We start from the raw sequence: 12,021 nt of genomic DNA, 5'->3' as shown, positions 1-12,021 counted from the left end.
AAGAAAGTTACTTCTTTACTCACCAAGTCATTAGCTTGATCTATTGTAAAAACATTGTTGTTTACTCTACTACCAACTTCAATATGTGCATCAGTTAATGATGAAATAAGCTGTTTACATTCATTCTGCATTCGTGTGAATGGAACGGCAATTTCATCATAATATAAATGTTCTGAAAGGATATCAAGTAAACGTGGCTGCACAGCTAGGGTAACAGCTTTACACTCCTAAAATATAACAGACAAGAAATATTCAGGACAAATATATAAACATAATTCTAGAGATGCATACATTTTCACTTGCAAACTACAAAGTTCTAAATTCCTATTCATCTTGAATCTATGTTCTGTTACCTCCCAGAACATCGTTAGTTGCAGAGAAAAGGTATCACACCCAAACTACTATAATTTTAATATGAATCACTATAGAACATGCACATGGAACTATTATAATTCCATTAAATTTTGCACCTAATCACTCCTACTTTACTCTGAATTTATACCAAGTTTTTATATATATAGCACGGACTTAAAAATATAACTGTAAAAAGAAATCAGTCAGAAAAGAACACTTAGCATGCACTAAAAATGTTATTTAAAAACTCATTATTAGATTTCTTAACAGTTGAACCCATAGCTTCACATGCCATACTGTAGAAATGGATATATATAATTTAAAAGCTACTTACCTGCCCCCAAATTTAACTAACCCTTCCCACTCTCTCTGGTTGTTGCCTGCCCCAACCAGAGGGGGAATGGCCTCAGTGGTGAGCCATGAGGGGTTCTGTGGGATCTGGGTGGTCAGCCTGGGCTTCACAGAGTAAGTCCAGAGAAGCTCTGTGAGGGTCCAGAAACCGAACTGTCAACACTTGCTGCTGAGTCTGAGAGGCACAAAAACACAGCATCACTGCCTCTCCAGCACACCGAGTCCTGCCTAAAAACAGATGAGCCTTGCTTCTTTCCAGAGGCAAAGCTGGGGTCTCAGATGCAACAGAGCATGGCTCAATTACTTTTAGACATAGCTTTGACAAACTGCTAAGAGGCAGTAACAAGAAACTCTCACAGCAAGTGCAGACAGTTAAATTTCCAGAATTCCAGTTAATGGAATAAACAAAGCCAGCAGGAAGTTTCTTTGATTTACAGAAGTAAGTCTTACACAAAATCACATATCTTATTAGAAGTTACAGGTTAAAGGGGCTGCAAGAGAATGGCTTACTTGGAAACATGAAGACTTTAGTTTAAAGATGGAGGTTTTATTCTTCCTGTGACCAAAAATTCTGCCCTTGCTACTACTCATACAAATCAATCTCAAAGCCTCTTATCTTTTGTAGTGTTCAGATATTAAGGAATGAATGACCAACAGTTTCTGGACTGCTTCCACACATACACATGACTGTTTTGGAGGAACATTTCTTAACAGATTGTAGTATCAAGAGCAAACATTAAGTATGGTCATAGCTAGTAGTCTCAGGTACGAAACTGGGGGTTCTAAGAAAAAAGTCTAAGGTTAAAAGCAACTGGAAGAGAAATAATGGTTCACTACAATTTAGAATACTTTTCTAGAACTGTCGGATTTTTATATAGACAAAATTTTGTTCTGTTTATAAAATATAATGAAAATAATCTTAACAGCTAATGGAAATTGGTTTACTTAACTTGTCTTCATTACTTTTGGGGAAAAATCTTACCTTTTGTAAAGCAGCCCATTCACAGATTACCAATGCAACACTAATTCTCTGCAAGGCAGATTTGGAGTTCAAATAGAAGAGTAGTAACTGGCCAAGGGATTCAGCTGGCTTAATTTCTTGGGTTACCACATTTACACCTGGATCACAAATACAGCAACAAAGTGCTCCTAACAACCTAGGAGGGAGAAAAAAGAAGTTACTATAGAACTTACTTGAAGTAAAGTTTCCCCTATTGAAGCTATAACTTTTCACAACAAAGATATAACTCCTCTTTCATCTTCATAAAAAGATATAAATCTTATTTAAAACTTCAAAAAAAAAGAAAAATGTTTAATTACACTTTTTCTTACTCTGTAACTAGTGTGATGGAGGAAGTATTGACAAACACATCAGAAGAATATTTTGGTTCTTTTAAAAGGCTTCTCAATTTTTGTATACTCACTTGGCTGCCATCATTCTGGCCCGCATAACCACAAAATCCCTAGTGGAGGGATCTTCCATGATGGTCTCTGCACCTGCAATGTACTCCTGAAGGACTTCTTTAGTTTGGCTTTGGCCTTGGCGTACCTTACCACATGTTTTTTCCTAGAAAGAAAGGTGGGGGGAGGAGGGGAGACTAACTATAATTAAAGATTAATCATTAAAATTGAATAGGCAACTCTCCTCTATACGCAAAAATACTCTCATTTGTTATCCCAGTAAAATACATTTCTTTTCCCAAAATTTTAATGGATAAAAATTACTATGCATTTTGTCAAGGTCCTCATAAAACAGTAATGTGTCCTTACATTAAATTAATTAAATTACACTTAAGATAAAGCAATACAAATTTCTTACATAGTTTACTATATTAATATTTAGACCTAAATATACAAATACATTATGTCCCTTTACACTCACCTTGGCTCTGGCTTTGACTTCTAGCAACATATTTAAGTCAATAGGTAAATGAGAAGGCTGCATCATCAAGCAAAGCCAAGCACCCATCCAGGGACAAGCAGCTGCTACCACATAATGAACTGAAGCTTTGCTCAACAGTTCCATCCAAACCTACAAAGTGAAAGAGAAACATGAAAAGTGAAATTTTTCTAGTATGGGGTAATAAAATCTAATACTTATTTTTAGGGATACTGAGTTAAAAAAAAAAAAGGTTGGAAATAGCACAGAGATCAATTTTAAAAGTCAATAGAAAACCTTATTTTTAAATGCTGTTTTTTGATAGTTTTGTATACTAACACAAAAGCAAGTTTTAAGGAGAGGAACACAAGAGTTTTCTTCAGTATTTTGCAAAAATCATTTAAAATGTAAGATACCCATAACAATAAGAGTTGTCAAAATCTCAGCTGTTGAAATCCTTTGCATGTATCATAAAGCTCAATACTAATGCAGTCCTATATTCAACATACACTCTTCAACATCTAACAGTTCCTGATAGATGTCCTCTGCTAAAGTTAGAGGTGGTAATGTCCTAGTATAAATTAAGAACAATGTAAGTCTTGATTCATGATCTTACTTAATAAGGTACCTTTCTTGATGCGTAACATTAAATGTAATTAGAAGCCTGTAGAAATAACACCACTGTTAATCCAAGGCTGTTAACAATGAGCCACCTCAGAGGCAATAATTCGAGATTCAATTAACAGATTTGAAAAGTCAAACAGTACCATTTCCCTTTATGAACAGTTAAATATATCAAATAGCTCATCTTTAAAGATCCCAATACACCTTGCAAATAAGGGGGAAAAGTACAAATCTAAACTAAAACGATCAGACTCTGTGTATTACCAATGAATTCCAAAAGATACTTCACAGGATCAATAAGCATACTTATAAACAGCAAAATAAGTGATAAGGAAAAGTCTTTCCTTCATTTTACTTTCTGTACTGAGGCTATCAGAAAGTGCTTAAAACACTCGCCTAGTAGATTCAACTATTATATTCCATAAGAAGACTATTTTCTTGTCATATCTTGCCTGGCCTGAGGATACCCATGTCAGACTTCTGAGCTATAGAACTGTGAAGTAATACATTTATGTTGTTTTAAGCCACTAATTTGTGGTCATTTGATATGGCAGTAATAGAAAACTAACAGTAAGCGATCTCTGACTTTTCAAATGTTTTGATTTCTAATTTCTTAAAATTCCTGACCAACAACAGTATAGCGATTGTGGAAAATTTTTTAAATCTACCAAATCACTGGGGAAAAGAGTACAGATATATTCACTGTGTACCTTGTGAATGAGGTCCAGAATTTCCTGGCTGCTTTCTAATACACAAAACTGAAAAATGTGTCGCAGCATATCAGGCAGAATAGGGATAAGCCAAGATGAAGAGTTCTGAAAACAAAAACAGCAAATCTATAGTATACAATTCTTGGGTGTTAGCTTATTTAAAGAGTTATAAGTCAAGTAATACAACTGTTATATGGCTTTATCAAAAAGGTTCAACTGGGTGATAAGTTTTTACAAGATTTTGGAGCAAGAGAATCCTATTTCTTATTCCAAAGATTTAGAGAAATTAAATATCATCAGAGGAACTAGTATTTTAAAAATGCAGATTCTGTAGTAGCACAGCATAAAGTCTGCTTAGTAGAAAATATAAGATACGGCTGGGAAAATATTTGGAGACCGAATTCACTTCACCTGACAAGTGTGCAACCATCTCCTTTTCAATGTGGTTGCAAAACGTAATATGGTTTTAGCTATTAGTATGATCTTAAAAAAATCACAAGGTATGCCTTAGCCCATCCAGGGCCAATCTGTCTGTTGCAGATCTGAAAGCTGGCTGACCTATTTTCATTAATTTTGCACCTGTCTTCTAGCAGGCAATGATTTAGGTAGGAAATCTAATGCTGTTACTTTGTATTTACAGGTCTCTTTAATTAGACTGGTGGGGGAAAAGGGTGCAATGAGGAGCTCATTATTATTTTCACTCCTTTAGAGATTATCCTTCTCGGAATTCCTCTCCCACAACTTTTTTTAAGTAGTTAATGGACCTGTAGTATGCTACTAACTAGGACTCTACTAATCAAAAATTTCCCCCCTAATCTTAGGGAAAGTCTGCAAAGTTTTGATGACCATTTAGCATTAATCCAGTACAGTGTAAACTAATATACAGAAAAATTCTTGCCACAATCTGTTTACTTCACCAAGTTTAAATTAACTATAACCTGGAACACTATTACTAAAGTTATATGTGAATTCAAGCTTAAGAATGGCTTTTGAAAAAAATGTTTTGGTCTGGTTAAATAATTAACATAACAATTATTAGCACTTTATGTTAGTGTTACATGCAGTCCCCAACATTTCTGTAGAGAGCATCAGACAGAGGGGAGTGCATCTGTGGGAATTACTGAGGAAAATAAATGATGGTTATTTAGTGTGACACAGATGGGGTAGTTTCTTCCCAGTTGCTTTATTCAGATTGATGTTCCCTGCTATGTACTGCCTTCCTAGAACTCAGAATAAAGAGAATTGATGACACACAGAAATCAAATTATAATACAGTTCACTGTACCTGAAAATCAAGGTGAGACTTCTAGCCATCTATACTCCCTCACACTCTATCCTCCAGCCAATTTCCTTTCACCTCCTCTTTACTGCCATCATGTTCTCTCCAGCTTCCAGAGTTTCACCTGCTGCTCCTTCCTTTTACCCTGCTCTTCACTGGTTAAATTCTACTCATCCTTCAGATCTCAGCTTAGACTTCACTTTTAGCAGGACCTTCCCTGACCTTCACTCACCTCACTGGCTAGGATCCTGCAGCATCGTCTACTTCCTCTACCACTCACCTCATTATGTTATTAGAGCTTGTCTAGTTGTCTGGGAGTTTCTCCTGTCTTGTTTAGTTTCCTATTTTAAGCTCTATAAAAGGGTAGAGACCTGTCTCTTTCTGGTCAGTATCTAAAGAATTGTAAACACATATTAGGCACTAAAATATTTGTTGAATAAATCCATATTGCTTAGAGGAAAATGGTTCAACGTCAGACAGTAATGTGTGAAATTTCCCACAATTAATAGTTGGTAATAAATCCCTAACTGGCAAAACTGACAGGGTAAGATCTTGCCATTTTTCTTTTGCTACACCCCTTCTGTCTTCCCACAAGCATGCCCACAAAATGAGTAGAAGTGGAAAAAAAGCAACAATCTGATCATCACCTCCAGGAACACCTGATTTGATTTCCTGCCTGGAGGCAAATTCATCATCATTTATACCCATATCAAATGATTTGGGGTTGCAGGGAAGGAGATTTGAAAAGAAGTTACAACAAAGTGATGAATCACACTGAGTTCTTCCACAAATTTGGTCTGAAATCCTATTTTGGCCCACCACAAGAGAAACACACACACAAACGCGCACATGTGCGCCGAACTCTTACACAATTTATAATGCTCTATTCATTTGTCCAATCAATATTTATTGAAAGTCAGCTAAATATTTAACCTCTGCTCTTGCTTTTTAACATCTTTGTAATATCTGGCCCATACCTAATTATGCAAATATTCTCTAATGCCAATCTTATTTAAGTGTATTCTTTTGGTCTTCTACACATGCCTATGTGAAATTTCTTATATCCTGAATCCCCACATTCCAACTCAATTTCATATATACCTTCATGCTAAATATAAGCTTCTTGCTAAAGTTTGCCTTTCAAGCAAGTCAATGCTGTATGTAACTGAGATTTTGGAATGACTCATAAAGTGGCTGTGATGCAAGTGGAATGGAAAAGTTGACCCAGTCAGCAGAACAAAAGATTAATGTCTGGCATATTTTTCTAGATTGATGAGTCAAGTTCCAGCTATAACTCTTAGTGGTTACAACACTAGTTACTCTAGATATTCCAGTAAAGTAGTTCACTGAGAGACATAGAGATCCATAGACAGCACTCTTGTATGTACACACACAGTCATAAGCTAATGAGACAAAACATAAAGGAAAATCACATGGTAAATTCCTTCACTTTCATTGCCAAACTACTAGTTTAACAAAAAAAGTTACACTTTGATGTTAAATCCTTACCAAATGAAACTAGTTTGGTATGCTTAGAAGTTATTCTTTCATGCTCCCTAAGAAGCCAGGCTTGCCAATACTTCCAAATGTTAACATCACAAACGCTATGGTATGTCACAGAGAAGTCTAATGGTAGTAAGATTTCATAAATAACTGTATTAACTGTCGTTTTATTTAAGGATATTTTAGAGACGTGTATGCCTGCATACACAGTCATTATGGGATAAACCTTAAGATTAAGGACATCTTTGTCATAAAGTCTTCTGGTTTCATAAAGTAAAACATAACAAAAAATTACTAAAGATAATCAGAATCCTTTCAAGGAAACAGAGGCATCAGTCTTTAAGAGGTACAGTGCAGATTTGGCCTCAACACTGCAGTTATTGAGAGGAATGGATTGAGAAGTTAGAAAATGAAACCAGTTTCAGCAATAGAGTTACCAGCAATTTAAAGAAGAGTTCATTTCACTTTGTACTTAAGATGACTTAATATACAAAAGTGAGAAAGCAATTCAATAGGCACTTAAATCCATTTTGTCTCCATGTAAAATTTATAATTTTTTTTTTACATTTTTATTTATTTTCGAGAGAGAGAGCACAAGTTGGGGAGGGGCAGAGAGAGAGGGAGACACAGAATCTGAAGCAGGCTCCAGCCTCCAAGCTGTCAGCACAGAGCCTGACATGGGGCTCAAACTCACAGACCGTGAGATCATGACCTGAGCTGAAGGCAGACACTTAACCAACTGAGCCACCCAGGCGCCCCTCCATGTAAAATTTAAAACTGAAAGTCAGCCAGAATTGGACCAGATTCTGAGCCTGAAATCAGTAACTGTGAGTGGTGCAGCTACAAGAGCTTGGGAAAGTTTAATTTTTGGTCACCAGTTCCTTCATCGGCAACACAGAATGGCAGTAGCCACCCGTGTTACATGCTTACCAGCATTCACAGCATAAAGGCCTCAATAATAACTTGGATTATTACTATAATATCATTCTTACACCTCAGTATATAAATAAGATTGCAAATTATTAGAAAAGAATTCCCAGAACTTGAAGTATTAATTATTGTTCTTACTATCTGTACTATTAATTATTTGTACAGCATTAACATTTTAATAAAGCACTTTCATTTACATTATCTTACTTAGCCCATATAAGTCTAAGGAACACTGGGTGAAGATTATCACCAGAACAGTTAAAGCAACTTGACCAAGATCATAAATTTAACAAACAGTAGAGCCAAGGTTAGAATCCAGATTTTTTATTTAGTTAAGGCATCTTTTCATTAAGCCACTGAAGTAATAATAGTGAAAGCAGCTCAGAAAAAGGGAAGTTCAAGTGAGAACAGATTTTTTTTTTTTTAATGTTTATCGATGTCACAAATAGTGAGATTATGACCTGAGCCAAAATCAACAGTCAGGCACCTAACCAAATGAGCCACCAGGTACCCCAATGAGAACAGATCTTTATCATCACCATACGTCTATCATCTCTCACCCAAATTCCTGGAGCCAAATATATTTTGAAATTCATAATTTTTCAAATTTTATAACAATACTGAGGTTGTATATACTGCATGCTATGTAATATCCTCAACAGGGCCTGTGGTGGCACCCAAATATGTTATTATTTCTGAAGCAAAATTTGTGAATGGGCGTATTTACTAGGATAAAGACTTAAAAGTTTCTCTTCAAGATGAGCAGGCTTTTCACCAAATGAGTAGTTTGAGAAGTTGGTTCACTTTACAAAAAAAAAAACTTCGGATTTCAAAACTGCAAATAAGAGATCATGAACTTGTATTATAAGACAGTTTGCAGGTAGCTATGAAGCAGTCAATAGCAACCATCAGGTAATGCTGTAGAGAAGAATACAATAACAGATACAACCATCGGACATAGTTTACTCTGATACTTTCTCAGCAAATAATGTTGCTGAGATCATAAAAGTAATAATAACCATTAAGTTTTCACTGCATCATGACTTTAGGTAATAACAACAAAAACATCACAATGAGTTATAGAAGCTGGAATTGTTTAGTGGCACTAGAGAACTGCCCTATTCCCTGAAGGAAAGATACAGAAAGAAAGGGAGATAATATTTTGGAAGGACAGTGTATATGTGGGGGGGAGGGGACAAGTGATGAGCCATGTGCCAAAATACTCTCATGAAAGGAATCAAAGGCATCCAAATTGGTGAGCAAGAAGTAAAACTGTCACTATTTGCAGATGACACGATACTATATATAGAGAACCCTAAAGACTTTACCAAAATCCTACTAGAAATGACAGATGAATTCAGTAAGCTTGCAGGGTATAAAATTAATATACAGAAATCTGCTGCATTTCTCTGCACCAATAATGAAGCAACAGAAAGAGAAGAAAATAATCCCATTTACAACTGTACCAAAAATAATAACTAGGAATACAGTTAACCAAGGAAGTGAGAGACCTGTACCCTGAAAAATAAAACTGATGAAAAAAACTGAAGATAACACAAATGGAAAGATATTCCATGCTCCTGGACTGGAAGAACAAATATTGCTAAAATGCCCATAACACCCACACCAATCTACAGATTTAATACAATCCCTAAAAAAATACCAACAGGGATAGGGGATGGGGGAGAGGGGAAAGTAGGTGATGGGCAATGAGGAGGGCACTTGTTGGGATGAGCACTGGGTGTTGTATGGAAGCCAATTTGACAATAAATTATATTAAAAAATAGAAAGAAAACTGAAATTAAAAAAGAAAAAAAATACCAACAGGGAGTGCCTGGGTGGCTCAGTCAGTTAAGCACCTGACTCGATTTTGGCTCAGGTCATGATCTCACAGTTCATGAGATCAAGTCCTATGCCGAATCTGCACTGTCAGCACTGTCAGAATAAATAAATGTCAACGTAAATATTTTAAAAAATATACCAACAGCATTTTTCACAGAACTAGAACAAACATTCCAGAGCTAGAACATTCCTAAAATTTGTATGGAGCCACAAAAGACCCTGAATGGCCCAAGTAATTTTGAAAACAGAACAAAACTGGAGGTATCACATTCCTAGATTCCAAGTTATACTACAAAGCTGTAGTAATCAAAACAGTATGGTGCTGGAACACAGACACATAGATCAATGAAACAGAATAGCGAGCCAGAAATAAACCCATGATTATATATTATATGGTCAATTGATCGTTGATAAAGGAGGCAAAAATATGCAATGAGAAAAAGTCTCTTCAACAAATGCTGTTGGGAAAACTGGACAGCTACATGCAAAAGAATGAAACTGGACTACCACCTTCTTACACCATACACAAAAATAAAACTCAAAATGGATTAAGGACCTAAATGTGAGCCTGAAACCATAAAAATCTTAGAAGAGAGCACAGGCAGAAATTTCTCTGACACTGGCCATAGGAACATTTTTTTTTTTAGATAGGTCTCCTCAGGCAAGGGAAACAAAAGCAAAAAATAAACTAAAAGCTTTTGCACAGCAAAGGAAACAATCAACAAAACCAGAAGGCAACCTTCAGAATGGGAGCAGATATTTACAAATGACATACCTGATAAAGGGTTAGTATCCAAAATATATAAAGAACTTCTAAAACTCAACACCAAAAAAAAAAAAAAAATACAACTGAAAAATGGGCAGAAGACATGAATGGACATTTCTCCAAAGAAGACATACACATGGCCAATACACACATGAAAAGATGCTGAACATCACTCATCATCAGGGAAATGTAAATCAAAGCTACAGTGAAATATCACACTTGTCAGAATGGGGGGGGGGGGGGGGGGGGTCACAGAAGGAATGACTGGTCATGTGTCTGTGAGGGTGCAAACTTCCTGTTCCGTAGACCAGAGACACCATTTTCATCATTAGGCCACCAACACTGATCAACCCCAGTGAGCCAAACAGTGCCACCAAGTGGAGAATGAAGCCATTACACCAAGCCCCACCTCCCTGAGCCCTCCAGGCACCTCTACTCTAAGGCATGTGGGCCTGAGAATCAGAGTAGCAGGTCCTTCTCCCAGAAGATCAGCACAAATCCCTTCTGCTATCTTAGTCAATTGACCATAGACTGCTGCAAAGTGCCACCTGCAGGGCAAAGGAGATCTAGCTTCATTTCGGTTTTTTGTTTGTTCATTTTTGTTGTTGTTGTTGCTTCTGTTTTGGTTTTGCTATTTCTGTTTTCGTGGATACAGAAGGAGCAAAATTTATTTTATTTTACTACTTAAAAAATGTTTTCTCTCTTCTTTTTTTCTATCAAGCTTCTCTTAATAAGCAGACCAAAACACACCTAGGATCTAACTTCCTTTATTTGATTTTTTTAATTCTTTAATTTTTATTTCATTCTAATATTACTGTTTTTTCTTCCTCCAAAATGACAAGACAGAAATTCACCTCAAAAGAAAGAACAGGAAGAAATGATGGCCAGTGATTTAACTAATGCAGATATGAATAAGATGTCTGAACTAGAATTTAAAACAACAATTATAAAGATACTAGCTGGGCTTGAAAAAAGCATAGAAGACACCAGAGAATCCCTTTCTACAAAGAAAAGAACTAAAATCTAGTAAGGTCAAAATTTAAAATGCTATACATGAGAGGCAATCCCAAATGTAGGCCATAAAAACGAAGATGGACAAGCCAGAAGAGCAAATTATCAGTACAGAAGATAAACAATGAAGCTGAAAGAAGAGGGAAACAAAGGTCAGGGATCATGAAGGCAGAATTAGGGAACTCAGTGATTTATTAAAACATAACAACATTCGGGGGCGACTGAGGGGCTCAGCTGGTTAAGTGTCAGGCTCTTGATTTCAGCTCAGGTCATGATCTCACAGTTTGTGGGATTGAGCCCCGCGTCAGGCTCTGTGCTAACAACAAGGAGCCTGCTTGGGATTCTCTCTCACCTTCTCTCTCTGGCCTTCCCCGGCTTGTGTGCTCTCTCTCTCTCTCTCAAAACAAATAAACATTTAAAAAAGTAATAACATTCATATTATATGAATCCCAGAAGGCGAAGGGAGAGAAAAAGGGGCAGAAGGTTTACGTGAGCAAATTATAGCTGAAAACTTCCCTAATCTGGGGAAGGGAACAGACATCAAAATCCAAGTAGCACAGAGAGCTCCATTAAATTCAACAAAAGCCAGGCATCACCAATATACCATAGTGAAATTCACAAAATACACAAAGAAAGAATCCTGAAAGCAGCAAGGGGAAAAAAGTCATTAACCTAACACTGAGACACAAATCAGGTTTGCAGGAGACCTGTCCACAGAAACTTGGCAGGACAGAAAGAAGAGGCAAGATAAATTCAATGTGCTGAATGGGAA

General features: G+C 36.4%; 1 protein-coding gene across 3 annotated transcripts in view; it reads right to left on the bottom strand.

The window, feature by feature from the left end:
- The window catches only part of BTAF1 (B-TFIID TATA-box binding protein associated factor 1), a 118,609-nt gene that overhangs the window by 51,329 nt on the left and 55,259 nt on the right, over positions 1 to 12,021 (bottom strand). For all 3 annotated transcript variants that reach the window (XM_007080076.2, XM_042959979.1, XM_042959978.1), the window contains 5 exons: positions 3,919 to 4,023; positions 2,588 to 2,737; positions 2,130 to 2,272; positions 1,688 to 1,862; positions 24 to 227 (listed from right to left, as the gene is read on the bottom strand). In XM_007080076.2, the coding sequence (XP_007080138.2) occupies positions 24 to 227; positions 1,688 to 1,862; positions 2,130 to 2,272; positions 2,588 to 2,737; positions 3,919 to 4,023 (777 nt within the window). The remainder of the gene's footprint in view (positions 1 to 23; positions 228 to 1,687; positions 1,863 to 2,129; positions 2,273 to 2,587; positions 2,738 to 3,918; positions 4,024 to 12,021) is intronic.

Source organism: Panthera tigris, chromosome D2 (genome assembly GCF_018350195.1).
Source record: "Panthera tigris isolate Pti1 chromosome D2, P.tigris_Pti1_mat1.1, whole genome shotgun sequence".
Lineage (NCBI taxonomy): Eukaryota > Metazoa > Chordata > Mammalia > Carnivora > Felidae > Panthera > Panthera tigris.
This window is presented reverse-complemented; position numbering and strand designations above follow the sequence as displayed.